Source organism: Colletotrichum scovillei (genome assembly GCF_011075155.1).
Source record: "Colletotrichum scovillei strain TJNH1 chromosome Unknown Contig00008, whole genome shotgun sequence".
NCBI lineage: Eukaryota > Fungi > Ascomycota > Sordariomycetes > Glomerellales > Glomerellaceae > Colletotrichum > Colletotrichum scovillei.
Genome location: NW_023336266.1, coordinates 406213 through 421122, shown reverse-complemented (window position 1 = coordinate 421122; position 14910 = coordinate 406213). Strand labels below are relative to the sequence as shown.

At 51.9% G+C, this 14910-nt stretch overlaps 4 protein-coding genes across 4 annotated transcripts; 2 read left to right on the top strand and 2 right to left on the bottom strand.

The window, feature by feature from the left end:
* Window positions 1–802: 802 nt before the first annotated feature.
* HER10_EVM0009423 (glycosyltransferase family 20) lies at window positions 803–7758 on the top strand. The gene is made up of 3 exons (XM_035483096.1): window positions 803–3904; window positions 4107–6087; window positions 6140–7758. Exons 1-3 carry the CDS (start codon window positions 3882–3884, stop codon window positions 6851–6853), a joined length of 2718 nt encoding a protein of 905 aa, XP_035330895.1. The 5' UTR covers window positions 803–3881; the 3' UTR covers window positions 6854–7758.
* HER10_EVM0003677 (cupin domain protein) lies at window positions 7721–8852 on the bottom strand (the record flags this gene model as incomplete). Its single annotated transcript, XM_035473343.1, has 4 exons — window positions 8587–8852; window positions 8360–8417; window positions 8077–8240; window positions 7721–7876 (listed from the first exon to the last, which is right to left on the bottom strand). Exons 1-4 carry the CDS (start codon window positions 8743–8745, stop codon window positions 7721–7723), a joined length of 537 nt encoding a protein of 178 aa, XP_035330561.1. The 5' UTR covers window positions 8746–8852.
* Window positions 8853–9928: 1076 nt separating this feature from the next.
* Window positions 9929–12511, bottom strand: HER10_EVM0007454 (uncharacterized protein; the record flags this gene model as incomplete). The annotated part of the gene is made up of 7 exons (XM_035477009.1): window positions 12101–12511; window positions 12023–12042; window positions 11862–11960; window positions 11739–11808; window positions 10699–11681; window positions 10476–10640; window positions 9929–10395 (listed from the first exon to the last, which is right to left on the bottom strand). Exons 1-7 carry the CDS (start codon window positions 12346–12348, stop codon window positions 9929–9931), a joined length of 2052 nt encoding a protein of 683 aa, XP_035330789.1. The 5' UTR covers window positions 12349–12511.
* A 448-nt stretch (window positions 12512–12959) lies between these two features.
* HER10_EVM0011896 (cytochrome P450 oxidoreductase) lies at window positions 12960–14612 on the top strand (the record flags this gene model as incomplete). Its single annotated transcript, XM_035481309.1, has 4 exons — window positions 12960–13493; window positions 13553–13851; window positions 13935–14107; window positions 14192–14612. Exons 1-4 carry the CDS (start codon window positions 13157–13159, stop codon window positions 14610–14612), a joined length of 1230 nt encoding a protein of 409 aa, XP_035331030.1. The 5' UTR covers window positions 12960–13156.
* Between the last annotated feature and the right edge of the window lie 298 nt (window positions 14613–14910).

Sequence of the window (14910 nt, the reverse complement as noted above, 5' to 3'; positions counted from 1 at the left end):
AGAAAACCTTTCGGTCGTCCGGTCAGCTACGGAGCAGTCTTTTGGTGGTCCGCTAGGTGCCTGTAATTGAGGAACATGGCTGTCGAAACTGGCCAGTCTTTTTACGGCGCTGTGGCTTCCGTCCAGTCATTCCCGAAGGATCCCTGACGTTGCCTTGGGACCACTGACCAGGGAAGATGGGCAGCATCACCATCCCTGTCAGCCCCAAGATTCTGAAAAGTTACAGCGGCACGGAAACCGAGGTGTCTCTGCGGATACGTACTGGACGGAGTAAGGCAAAGGTCTAAGGTAGCTAGGGTGGTGATGTTCGTACCGCGAATCCGTTCCGGTAGCAGCCATCGCGGCACCTGGCTTCTTCCAATTCTTCCCGCATGAGGTAGGATTCTGTTTTGGTCGTGTTGCTCGGGGATGATACACCAACGGCGACAAGCTTCCTTTCTATTCTGGTGGGAAACATGCTTGTCAAGTTGTCAGACTACAACAGCAATACCTAGGTGACGGGCAACACCAACTTCAATGTACACAGTTGTACTTCCTCCTCTTCACCTAGTAGACGCGGATAAGGAGAGGCCTCACCGAGAAGGAGAGACGTTGCATTTCTCACATTGAGCTTTCCCCAGACGAGACGGCGGCTGGCCTGGGCCCCATCGTCCGCTCGCTCTGGAACCGTAGAAAATGTCCGTTGCATGGCGTGGCATGGTGTTGCATGCTATCTCTAGGGGGGGTGGTTAGGGTAGGATGAAAGAGGCATCTCACACTCAGCGATGTGAAGGAGGGACGGGCAGAACAGGACCGACATGGACGATGGGACAAGATAGCTGAGTTCCCTTGGATTCTTCAATCATGCTCTTCCGTCTTCCATGCAGTATCACCCCCGAGCCGTGAGGTTGTGGCTAGTTAAAAGTCTCCTGCCATCCCGATCTTCGATTCCCTTCCCGTCCCTCGTCCTCTCGTTCCCCACACTAGCTCTTTGGCTTTCTCGGCTCTTCCTTGATTTATCCTGGGCCATCTCCGTCACCTTCTGGAGCTCAGAATTCGTCGAGCCTCTGCAAACCAAAAAACTCCGTGTAGTTGGATCCTCTGGCGGAACAAAACCTCCTGAAGCTATCCACCACAACTCAGCATCGTCGTCAGCATTACCGCCAACCTCCAGCTTTCCTGCATCTCCTTCAGTCTTCGGCCTCATCGTCGTCCACTTCATCATCTTCGTCGCCCTTCTCTGAACATCGCCGTCCACTCTACCGGACGTCTGCTCCGTCGTGGACCCGTCGGGTCCGTCGCATTCCACACGTGCGTTCAGTCGTCGACCGCCAGGGCTGCAGCTGGCCAACCCATCCACACTTCCCAATCCCACCCCTCCCTCGCTCGAGGTCGAGCTCCCCCCGTCTACCTAGCCGTTCACCCGGTCTCCAGTGTCGAGGGTGCATCGCTGTTGCGACGTGGAACACCCTACCCCGGGGCGCCCAACTTAAAACGACATTTGACGCCGCGAAGAAAAAGTCGAGGGACGCTGATGACCAGACCCGAAACGCGAAACATATTCAGATTAGAAAATCAGGGGAAATAATCTGCAATTCTATTTCTTCAAAGAGTCGAAAAAAGACAGGTCCAACGGGATTCTCAACATCAGGTAGCACCACCGCCACAACCACCACGCAAGCCTCAAAAGGCCAACAAAATCCAACCAAAGCTACGGACGGGCTACCCAAAGTACAAGCTACCTACCATACGAATACCTACCAGTCGCAGGGAGCGAATAGCCGGTTCGAATCAAGGTAGCTTCTCTGGCTAGCGGCAGCCTCTTTTCTACCTATCTCTAGGCTCGAGGTCCCGTCTACCTTGCTCGCTGCATCTCATCTTGCAGCTGCCTCTCCAGGCTCTGTTTTGTCCAGCACTTATCCAGCAATACGAAGAGGTACACATCGACTCTGAGTGTCTCTCCGGTTCCGTCTTGGTAGACGGCGTGCATTAGCCTCGTTTTGCGCAGTCTCGACTTGTCGACGGTACGTCTCCGTGCGCTGCGTTAGTTCCCACTCGCATTCGTCGCCTCAAGGCTCAAGGCTCAAGGCTTAGGAGTCCAGGGTACGTAGCTCGGTTTCCTCATTACGTCAGTGACGTTCCTCGCCCGTTGGCAGTTGCTTCCCGTCCGTCCACCTTGTTGTTTTGTTCTTTCCTTTCCCGGCCAAGTTTATCTCTCACCCTCATCTCACTCTCACTTTCCTCCTTTCATCTCACTCGTGGCCTCGAACAGTCGGTCATCTAAGAGTAAGGGTGAGAGAGCTAGAGAAAAAGAGAGAGAGAACCTTATGAGTGAGTGAATGAGAGAATAAGTGAGTGGGCTGGGCCGTTCCGCGAATGGCGTCACCTTCAAAAAGTACGCTTGCTTCATTGCAGTCCGTCTCCCCAGCCCATCCATGCCTCTAGTACACTTGAAGGAGACGGTTTTCATCATTTTATCCTCACAATTCCACTTCCCACGCTCTCCAGGCTCTTGCAGTTGCAATCCATCCCGAGAGCTTCCACACCCCTGGACCATCCAACAGCCCATCATCATCAATCAGCCTTCACCCCAGTCGAGTCCGTCCAATTCCCTCCGGGCCAATCCCGCTGCTCCATCCACATTTTCACACTTGCAGCTCTCCCGGTCAGTGACAGTCCAGTCAAATTTCAACATCCACCACGCCCACACCACATCCACTTCACCCTCACCTTAAACTCGCACTAAAGTACAATCCCCGTCCTGTCCTGTCCCATATTATCCCGTCCAATCCCACCCTCTCATCGTGACTTTTTTTTTTTGCCCAGGGTTGAGGGCGAGAGAAGGAAAAAGTTTGAGAAAAAAGACCGAGAGAGCGGCATTCCCACCCCACTTTGGAATATTCTCGAGAAAACGTTGCATGCCGAAACATCGCGGAGAAGACAGAAGAAGGAGAAGAACACAAGACAAACGCTTCACGATACTCTCTGTACAGACACAAACACTACTCCGTACCCGTCATTCTATCCTCACTTCTTCTGTTCCCACTGTTCCCTTTCCCCCCTCCACCCACCCCCGATCGATTCCTCGCAGCTGCATCGCTCACTGGCCCAACCGTTTTCTGTGTTTTCCCTGACGCATGCGCCTCCGCCCAGCCCAGTGTCAGCCAGTGCTATTTTACATTACGCAAGGCTCAGGCTCTGGCTGGTCCGGGGACAAGGACCAGCACTTGATGAACCAAGAAAATAAAAAAGCTCAAAGCTGACGGTACATTTTGCGCAGCTCCCAGCAACACAGCAAGCAGCAGCCACAGCAACAACTACAACTGCACAGCTCCCGGCAGCTCTTTATTTCCAAATTCTCCCTTCGCCTCATCTTCCAGTCCTTTACATCCTCACTTTTCTTACCTGACCTAAAGGAATCCTCACTCACATTTCACCTACGGCTGTGTCTGAGACAAGCATCAATCCAATCACCTCGCACTGCTCTCCCACATTTCACCTCAGCCACAAACACACGCCCCTCCGTCTGTTCATCGACCATCCCGTCCTTTTGTAGGGGCTTTTCTCAGCAAGAGGTACTTTGCTACAAACGAACAACGTCACCTCGCCTTCGGTTCCTCTCCCTCGCCTTGACAACGGAGAAACCTCTCAACTCAACCCAGAACACATTTACTTGAGCTTTTCAACCACACACCACTTCGACTCTTCCCACATGTTCTGCCCTACGAAAAGCTGCTGATAGCTACCCGTCTCCTCCGTCTCGACCTCCTCGTCAACTTTTACTCAACCTCCATCCCTTGCCATCACTCGGCGGCCTCTTCAAACCGGACCATCTACCTCCCCGAGGCCTTTTCCCACTTTCACACGACACAGACGGCTAGTTACCAGCCAGATTGCCCAACATGACGGTATTTATCGCATCATTGTAAGCTCTTTTCCGCCTCAAGATGATGATACTCCTGCTTTACTTGCCTTCCGGCCATATCAACCTCAGCGAAGTATCTGCCAGGATACCCCCCTCTGCGCAGATGCTTCTCATGCAACCATCCAAGACGCCCACCGGCTGCTAGGCTTCAATCTTGATCGCCTTGCCATGCAAGATCGAGAACTAATTTGCCAACGTCCAGATTTCTCCCTAAAACCGTCCACTTCGCCCTCCCTGGAACGCCTCAGCGTGGCGACCCTTTGCGCCGCGCCAAAAAGTCCGAAAACTCCCAGCGAACCGAAGGCGACAGCCAACCGAGTCTCTTCAACCCGATCCGCGACATTACACCTCCCATCACCCCGACCGAAGACGTTGTCCCGAAAGATCCCTTCACGAACGAGGACGGTTTCCGTATATTCCCCGACGAAGAGCGCAAGCGTGGTGCGCCAATCGACAAAGGTTCTCCCAAGTGGGGTGCTAGAGCCACCCAGCCCAAGTCCCGCGCGAGCTCGCCCCCGCCTGCCTTCATCGCCGAGCATAGTCGCACCCTCGAGAAGGCCAGAGAACTTGGTCGTCAGGGCATCACCCAGCCCAGGCCGCTCGTTAGACGCGACAGCCATGACCGGGTCTTTTCCCACGCCAACTGGCGCGTTATGAACGCCGACCAGGGCAACGGTGGTTTGCGCAACGCCGCCGAGGCCGCTGCCCGCGATGGCAAGCTTGGAGAATACACTTGGGTTGGCACCCTCGGCATGCCCACCGACGCCCTCGAGGGCACCCAGCAGAAGCAGGACATCGAGGACAGGCTCGCCACCGAGCACGACATGCTGACCGTCTTCTGCTCCGACAAGGACTTTGACGGCCACTACTCGCACTTTTGCAAGCAGATTCTCTGGCCCGTCTTCCACTACCAGATCCCCGACAACCCCAAGAGCAAAGCCTTCGAGGATCACTCATGGAAGTACTACGTCAACGTCAACCAGGCCTTTGCCGACAAGATTGTTAAGAACTGGAAGCGCGGCGACGTTATCTGGGTGCACGACTACCACCTGCTGCTTGTTCCCGGCATGGTGCGCAAGAAGCTGCCCGACGCCAAGATTGGCTTCTTCCTGCACGTTGCCTTCCCCTCTTCCGAGGTTTTCAGATGCTTGGCCGTGCGCAAGCAGCTTCTCGAGGGCATGCTGGGTGCCAACCTCATTGGCTTCCAGATCCACGAGTACACCCGTCACTTCTTGCAGACCTGCAGCAGACTGCTGAGTGTCGAAGCAACTACTGACGGACTGCAGTTGGAGGACCGTTTTGTCGACGTGGTTAACTTGCCCATCGGTATTGATCCTGTCAACCTTAGCGAACACCGCGGCGACAACGATGTGAAGAGATGGGTCGAGATCATGAAGGAGCGCTACCAGGGCAAGAAGCTCATTGTAGCTCGCGACAAGCTCGACCACGTTCGCGGCGTTCGTCAGAAGCTTCTTTCCTACGAGCTGTTCCTGAACAAGAATCCCGAATGGCGCGACAAGATTGTCCTTATCCAAGTCGCCCTCTCCGGTAGCGAAAAGTCTGATTTGGATGCCACTGTTAGCGACATTGTCACCCGAGTCAACTCTTCCTGGGCCAACCTGGCTTACCAACCCGTCGTCTACTTGAAGCAGGATATCGACTACCCCCAGTACCTTGCCCTATTGACCATGGCCGATGCGCTGATGATCACGAGCCAGCGCGAGGGCATGAACTTGACATCGCACGAGTATCTCTTCTGCCAAGATGGCGAGGTCTTCTCCGAGAAGAAGCATGGCTCACTAATTCTGTCCGAATTCACTGGTACCTCGTCGCTATTTGGCGGCAACGAGCTTTCGGTCAACCCCTGGGACTACCGCCAATGCGCCGACGCAATCAAGACAGCACTCGAGATGGGCGACGAAGAAAAGGAACGCCGCTGGACTGCGCTTTACTCGGCCGTCATGCACCACACCGGATCGCACTGGTTCAGCGAATTCTTGTCCCGCCTCGATCGCGTATACGACGAGCAACACAAGCACGACCAGACTTCGGTCCCACGTCTCAACATCAACACTCTGGCTCAGCGATACTCTCGCAGCAATCGACGCCTTTTTATCCTCGACTATGAAGGCACTTTGGTTAGTTGGGGCCCGATGAACCAGATCATCCCTGTCAGCCCTCAGGTAAGAATCTTTTCAAGAACCTCTGCTTTATTAACAAGTCTAATTGGAGCAGCGTACCCTGGATGTCTTGAATGAGCTTCTGCTCGACGAGCGCAATACCGTCTACATCATGTCCGGTCGCCGCCCCGAAGAGCTCGACCGATTGTTCCGCCGCGTACCCAACCTCGGTCTCATTGCCGAGAACGGCTGCTTCCTCAAGGACTGCGGCAAGAACACCTGGCAGGAGATGGCCGACAGAGAGCAGATTTCCAGCTGGAAGGAGTCCGTCAAGTCCATCATGACTTACTTCCTCGAGCGTACCCCCGGTGCCGAAATCGAAGAGCGACGCTGCAGCTTGATCTTCCACTACAAGAGCGCCGAGGATTACGAGTCCGCGGCCCGCCAGGCTGGAGATTGTGCCAGTCATGTCAACGATGCATGCGAGGCACAGCGTGTCCACGCCATTCCTCTCGATGGCTCCATCGTCGTTGAGCCCATTGACTGGACCAAGAGCACCGCGGCAGAAAAGATCTTCGATGATCTCCGCGTCCACATGGCCCCTGACTCGGAACACAAGAGCCCTGTTGACTTCCTCATGGTCGTTGGTGACGGGCGTGAGGATGAAAAGGTGTTCAAGTGGGCCAACGCTCTTGGAGAAGACAAGGTTGTCGAGGATGTTGTTACTGTCAGCTTGCACAGCCGCAACACTGAGGCTGGTGCGACGTTGACACAAGGTGTGAGCGGTAAGTTGATTGTCCCTATGCCCAATTTCGTACTCAAGTATTAATTGTGACTAGGTGTCTTGCTAGCTCTCCAGAAGCTTGCCACTACTCAGTAAAGGGAGCTCTTAATCGGGCTATGGTGAAGTCGAGCAAACGGCTCTACGCTGTGAACCCTGTGCTGCCAACGATTGGGCGCACAACATTTGATCGTAATTGACCTGGCCATGCCACCAGGCGAATGATACCACAGTGGGATAGCATGGAGAGACGGAGTGCAAAGGCGTATAAAACAGGAAGCTAGGATTTCTTTTTTTTTTCTTTTGAACTCTTTCCTATCGGCGAAGGAAAGGATCACGAACATGGCATTTGGGAAACCATGACGACTGCATTGGCATGCATCATACGCATACGAGGGGCGACTCTCGCAAAGGATTATTTCCTAATGTCTTTTTTTTTCTTTTACTCTTTTTTCCAGTTTCTGTTTCTTCTTCAGTACCACACACACCTCACGAGTTAACGCTTAGTTATGTTCGCTGCCTGCGGATTTTAACGTGAAGCTTGTGACGATGCAGATGACTGACCTTGAGACGTTTTACCATTTTTTCCGAGTACACAACCCCCTACTCTGCTGTATTATCAAATTCTTGTTGTTGCGTATCGTGTGTAATCGGGGGCTAAGGATTGAGACGCATCCCCCTAGGTACCGTTAGGATACCTGTCTGTGTATTTGTACGAAGTGGGACGAAGAAAGACGCATGAAGATTAGAAGGAACGCAGAGGTTTAGATTGGGGCGTGGGTAGCATCATACCAACTATCACGGCACCCTCACATATGGATGAATAACTAGCCTTGCCACCAAGTTACGTGACGTTTCTCATGAGTGATGCAAATCATGTGTATCGCGACGAATGAATTCTTTCATCGCCGCCCTTTACAGCTTTGCTAGCACGTTCCGATGCCAAAGTCTCATCAACGGCCCGTCTACTCCGTATACTGGATCCCGTTCCGGCATGCCAACATCTCTGATGACCGGGCTGAAGGTGCCGGCTGGCTTTTTGCCCATTTCATTCACCCATCTTGGACACCCCTAGACCATGTGTATAGTGTAAGCTAGATGCCGTGCACATTTGTGTCCTGTGGCTATGGAGAAGATGAGATATAGCTGGAGGTAGCTGGTATATCCCCACGGAGAAGAAAAGGGAGCAGGGTAGCATGGTCAAGGCGGAGGATGTGTTAGGGGAAGAATAGGTAGATAGAGATGGCGTGAACAGAAGTAAATAGACTGACCTCGGGATAGACGCCGATATATCGATAATCTTCTGAGCTCTCGAGACAAGAATGTGCCGTGCCCGCGGGGAGAACGATGACGTCGCCCGTCGATACGGCGATTTCTTGGCCTGTCCCCTCATTGATTTTGCCGATTAGGAGGGTTGAGTGGCCGCTGAATATGCCTTTGTGATGGTCAGATACTTGTCTAAAGCTTTCTACTTCACGGTTCGAGATCAAGCCGATGTGGTAAGGGACGGAATGGAAGAACATTAGTTGGGGTGATGAGTTTAGTTGGACGTACCGTAGCACTCGTGGCTGTTTGGGTGGAAGTGGCGGATGGGGATGTGGCCCCAGGTACCCTTTTCCCGGGAGCGCGGAAGTGTCAGTTGAGAATGGATATTTCACTCTCACTAGATATCTGAGGCATGTATCGTGACGATGATGAGAGACCTTGAAAAAGGGAAGGGTGGCGGAAAGGGAGAGTTAAGGTCTATGTTGCACATTGTGATGTGATCATGACAGACTCACCCTCTTCTCCCACCGGTTCCGGGTCAGGAACTCCGTCACCGACTCCTCATTCCGGGGTTCCGGGAGGACGTTTCTGTAGTGGATTACGGGGAGAGGGCTATTCGGGGCGTCTGGGTTGGATGAGAGGAGGTAGCATTCTACTTCCATTGATGAAGCCATGGCTTGGTTTGAGAGCCTCGTGAAGTGCGGAATGGGTGTTAGTCAAAACGAGAGGGATGGCGCTTGGATGGATGATTTCAGGTGGACTAAGAGGGGAGAGAAAGGACCAAGCTTCTATTCTTTACAGGGTCTATCTATTTTGGAGCATGTAGGTACGTATTGCAAGACGGGGTAGGTATTCTAGATGATATGCCAACTCTGGGGCGAAAGGGCAGGGAAGAATTACTTAATTCGGCAAATTTCTTTGCTTACCATTTCATTGCCCGCTATCGGTGGGAGCAAGCCAGGCCATCACTAGTCTTGTCTGTCAACAAAAGGCGGGGGAATGGAGGGGTTTGGAGGGGATGGATGGTGGTGGAGGGGAAACACCTTGACAGGCGGTTCATCGTCCCCGTGGGCCACGGAGATACCGGTCCGTCCCCACTTTGACTTTCGTGCTGCACAATGACACACGTCCGGACCGCGTTCCGGTTCAGACAATGATGTACGATTTTGAATGTGAGACTCTATTTAGCCGGGTACGGCGTTGAAATTCATTTGGTTTGATTTTGGTGAAGCTGGGACATGATCAGTTGTAAGTGGGTGAATTGCTGGACGAGGTTGGCGAGTCTGGGGTAAGACTGGGATGATTGGCTGGGGGTGGAGATATAAACTTCAAAGAGGGGGGGGGGGGCGCTTTTGGGCGTGTAAGACGTGGTTTGGCTCCTAGTAGTATGTGAAAAATACCAAAGCCACAAGTTGAGTAGTATATAATCGCCATTGTGACCATGATTGTGCCTAGTTGTAGTTGAAACAGGATCGACAATTTGAAGGGCTCAATGCGAGAAATTCTTCGTTGAGCCTTGAGACTTTTGCTCGCGTCTTAATGTTGCAACATACCTTCTCAATACCCTTGGGCCATGATATACAAGGACACTCCTGTCAGCAACTCAAAGAGTCATATTAGTGTATGATAGCTCTTTACCAAGATGGATGACTATGCGACGAAGTGGACTAGAGCTCAATTACCCTTTTTCTACCCTTACTAAAACTCACTGATGTGGGAAAAGATATTGAAGTCTTGGATCAGAGGCTTGAATGACTGCGTATGTAGTTAGGATAATTTCTCTAGTCTCTAGTATTTCCGAGAAGCCTATGCTAACAGAGTCCGGTCGCGGTTGCAAAGAAGGTACACATTTTCCTCCTAGACCGGGACCATGACACTTGGCCTAAGAGCCTCAATGGTCTGAATGCTCTCAGCAGACGCACAAGTCTGGTCTTTGACGACATCTGACACTCCCTTCTTCTCAGACTCCTTCATAGTGCTCGGTAGTCTCAATTCCCCTTCAACATACTGCTTCTGTTCGTGGGCCTGAGGGACAAACACAACCGCTCCCGGCGGGAGAGACTCGGCCTTCTGCAAATAGAAGCTGAGATCAGAAGACCTGTGAGGGATGGTAGTCATGGACGTCGCATACTCCCGCTGGTCAATACCGAGTGGGTCCTTCTCGGGCTGCTCGATCCAGGAGAAGCCCTCGCGCCAGTACGAGTACCTTTCGCCGTCGTAGCGCCAGTCGTAGTCTTCCCACCGGTCTTCAGCCAAGCATTGCATGTAGTGAAGGGAACTTCCTGGCCAGAGGGCGCTGACTTTTCCTGTGACGCCCTTCTTGACTATTTGTACACACTGTCAGGGATTGCGATTTTCTCAAGTTGAGAGCGTGATTGGTGCTCGGAGGTTATCGTTTACTTACACCAACTGCGACATGTGCCCGTCCACACCATGTTCTTCATGAACTCTTGAGTATGCTTATCAAAGTCGCTTTGCGCTTCTGGTCTCACGTCAAAAGATTTGACGCGTTGTCTGATGACCTTTGAGAGGATTCTGATGAAGTAGTCTCCCGTCGCTTCGATGGGGCCTGAAACTATCTTAGTTGTTGCTCAACAACAATGACATCTTCTCAAATGACGACGTACCCATGAGACTTCCGTTTGAAATGGGTGTGTTGGGGCCTAGAAAGACCATGTAATTGGGGAACCCAGAGACCCCTGTCCCGCAATATGACGTTGGCTCATTGGCCCACAGATCTTGCAAGTTGACGCCCTTGCGGCCAAGGATCGGGAAACGAGGTCGAAATGAGGTGTTGAAGCCCGTCGCAGCGATCAAAACATCGGCAGGGTACTCCACACCACCCGCAACGATACCGCTGGACGTGATTCTCTCAATTCCGTCAAACACCGGCTCGACATTGGGCTCCTGTAGTGTCAGTAGATACCTCTCCCCTGGGTTGATCCGTCGACACCCCGCTTCGAACTTGGGAACGAGCTGATCCTGCAAAGTCTTGTCTTGAATGAGACTCCTCATTCTTGTCTCGAAACGCTGACGCATAGTCCTTTGCTCCGGGTTCGCCTTGAAAAAGGCCTGAAACATTCCGTTAAACTGAGATTCTAGACCTTTTCTGGTTTCGAGATACTCCCTCTCATCTTCTCTGAACGCCTTCTTTTCGTCTATGCCGTATGTGTGTCCGGGTCGATTGGCCTCTGGCAGGGCTACCGGCGGAGATATCCACGACGGTGTTCGGATGAAGACACTGATTTTGCGAGCTTCTGTCTGGATCTCGGGGAGCAGTTGAACGGAACTCGCGCCCGCCCCGATGACACCGACTCGTTGACCGCTCAGGTTTACGGACGAGTCCCAATTGGCAGTATGAAGCACAGGCCCGGCAAAATTCTCGAACCCTTCAATATTCGGCATTTGGAAATTGTTGAGAATGCCGCTGGCGTTGACGAGAATCTCGGATACAAGCGTTGATCCATCCGCGGTGTTTACAGACCATGTACCAGAATTTTCCGACCACTCTGCTTTGGTCACTGTTGTGTTGAATTTGATGAACTTATGCAGGTCGAAATGGCGTGCTACGCCGTCAAGATACGCCTGGATCTCCTGAGATGAAGCATAGCTGCGTGATTAAATTAGTTTGCCGGAGACTACTTGCTCGAATACGTGCCATGCTTACAATCGTGACCAGTCGGGATTTGGCGCAAAGCTGAACTGATAGCAGTGACTTGGAACATCACATGCACAGCCTACGGAAAGTGAGCGAAATCGTCTTTGCAGGTCATACAAAGGGGGCACCAACCTGGGTACCTATTTTCGAACCAAGTCCCGCCAAGCTCTGGTGACTTCTCAAGGATATGTATCTCGACATATTCTTTGAGATGCTTTTGAAGTTTGTAGGCTATGGTTTAGAGCGGTCAGCCACGGGATCGACAGCAGCCAGTGAGAATTATCAAGACTAACCCATCGAGATCCCTGATACTCTGTCACACTTCCATCAGCCAAGATTCTCTCTGGTATTCCATGGATCTGTCTACTCACCCAGCACCTATGATGGTTACGCGAAGCCGCTGACGATCTTTTTTGGAAGCGTCATCGTCGAATTGATCAACGTAGCTACCGTTGACACGGTTAGAGGTGCCATTCATATAGACATGTGATGAGGTCTCATTTAAGCTGTGTGGTGCCTCTGCAGCCGAATAACTGCCATTCAGACGGCCGTTGACACCATTGGCGGTGTGATGTGTGCCGCCGTTGGCAATCGATTCTACTTTACCGTTCGCCGTCATTGTAAGGTCATGAGCCTCTGCTAGGTGCTACAATGGATTTGGATCAAGTTTGCAAGGGTGATTGATATTGCAGGTGCCAGATTATGATAGTCTTAGGATCAAGATCAGAAAGTGTAGAGATAAGTTTGATATGCCAATGATGTAGTGTCACAGGTCAAAGTTTAATGCAGGTAAGGTATTTTGATAAGTTCAGAGACTGTCATTGAGTGATGTGGACAAGCAGGGCCAGAGATGGCTGCGCGTGATTTGAGTGATCGGAGACGGCCCGTGTGATGCGCGGAGTGCAGATAAGAACAAACTGTACGGGCGTCGTTCCCATTGCAACATCAAACCTCCGTATCCTCTAAGCAAATCGAATCTGAGACAATAATAACAAGCCGATAGGTATAGAGTTTCTCAATGGCTCAAGATAGGGACGCCACGGAGGCGGACAAGGACGTTTATCTCCTGGATCGGGGTAATCCACCCGATTTAATGGATCCGGAGGCCCGGTCCGTCCCCACTTTCTCGGTTCCGTAGTCCGGCGTTCGAAGGGATGATCCCCCATTGCATACCTAGAAGCGATGGAGTAGACTCCGGAGAGCGGAGTCGTTATCATGAACAGGGATCGTGGGTATTGTTACAAATAGTGAATATTGCAACATTTTCCGCAAACCACTATAAACGTAATCTAAAGACGAAGCTTCCTTCGCGCTCTGTTAGTCCAACCACCTAATACACCTCAGTGCCAGTTCAGCAAAGTCATTCGACAATCACTTATCCCAAAAGTCTCTCTATCTTTTGTCCCAGAGTACCTATATTTGTAAATATGAGCTGGTTCGGCCTCAGCAAACCTTCCGCCGCAGCGGAACCCGACGAGCCAAAGGCCGTCCGTGCTCTGCCCGCGATATGGTACCGCTCTCCAGCCATGTACGAATTAGAGAGGCGAGCCATCTTCTCTAAACGGTGGATGCTCGTCTCTCACAAGGCGCGCTTCGTCGAGGCGGGCGACTTTGTGCAGATTACCCAGGCGGGCTTCAACTTCTTTCTCGTCAAGGACCGCAAGGGCGAGATCAGGGGCCACCACAACATTTGCCGACACCGTGCCTATCCCTTGGTGGAAAAGGACAGCGGACATATGAGTGTGCTTGCTTGCAACTATCACGGTAAGTAATCAGCAAGATTCTATCTGTCAGAATGTATAATGCTTACCCTGATACATTAGCATGGTCGTATGGTTTCGACGGCAAGCTGGCCAAGGCGCCTAAGTACCAAGAGCTGCCCTCGTTCGATAAAAGCAAGAACAGCCTTTTCAAGGTTCATGTCCATGTAGATCAGCTCGGCTTCATCTGGGTAAATCTGGATGGCGCGGAGAAGCCGTCGGTGCCATGGGAGGAGTTCTTCGCCGAGGTGGACACGCAGCCGCGGTTGGAGGGGTTTAACTTGGATGACTACCACTTTGATCACACGTGGGACATGTTGGGTGATTACAACTGGAAGACGCTTGCGGATAACTACAATGAGGTACGTCTGAAGCTTTAATCCTTGAGTTGTGAGAGCTTTAGTGTTCTCTGGATCTTGAGGCTGACTGTGATATCAAAACTTAGTGCTATCATTGCCAGACTGGTCACCCTGCAGTGGCTGCTACTACTGATCTGACAAGGTACTGGGTCGAGACGCAAGGAAACTGGATCCAGCACTGGAACGTCGACAAAGAGACTGTTCCTGGTCTGGGGATTCACAGCTGCTACCTGTACCCTAACGCATCCATGACCGTAACGTAAGTTTCTCCTTCGAGAATCAGGCACTCTTATGTATGAAGAAGAGAGATTTTGAGCAAGAGCTGACATATTCATCTACGTAGACCGGACTTCATGTACATTCAACGCTGCGTCCCAGTCTCATCAACTCAGTCCAAGATGGAATACGAAGTCTACCGCCACAACACAGCGACCGACGAAGCCTTCAACTACATCTCAGACTTCTTCAAACAAGTCCTCCGCGAAGATAAAGATCTCTGCAACGGCGCGCAGAAGAATTTGAACGCGGGCGTCTTCATGAACGGGGAACTCCACCCGCGCGTAGAAAAGGGGCCGCTCTTCTTCCAGGAGATTACGCGGAACCTGGTGATGCGGCACAAGGAGCAAGAAGATAAGGAGGGCGGCGAGATTTGGCCGGCGACACCGAAGCATGATGTCTCTGACAAGACGGGGGAGGATGTATCTTTTTGTCGAAGTCTTGATTGTGGGGCTGGGCAGGGGCAGATTGAGGGGTTGGCTTGGTGAGGACTTGGTAATGGGCGAGAATAGTAGAGGTTAAATTGTAGACTAGCGTTTCGTTTGCTGTTGAGTACTTCATGATTTTGGTTGAAGCCTCGATTATGGGTTCGCGAGGGTACAAATTGATTAGCGACTTTTCTGATGTGTTGACAAACTCAATGCTCCTCGATCCCTGGTGATGATTCCAAGCTGGGAAGGTATATCGCCTCCTTGTGTCCGGTGATACTGCTGGAGCGGTGTGTCAATGTATTAGGCTATGACTTCAGCACTTGGACGCTTAGGGGCCTCCTGAGTTAACATGGAA

Coding starts and splice junctions, on each gene's coding strand:
- HER10_EVM0009423 (XM_035483096.1), top strand. CDS start 3,882: ATGACGGTATTTATCGCATCATT. Junction 3,905..4,106: donor ACGGTATTTATCGCATCATT/GTAAGCTCTTTT, acceptor GCCAACGTCCAG/ATTTCTCCCTAAAACCGTCC. Junction 6,088..6,139: donor TCATCCCTGTCAGCCCTCAG/GTAAGAATCTTT, acceptor TAATTGGAGCAG/CGTACCCTGGATGTCTTGAA.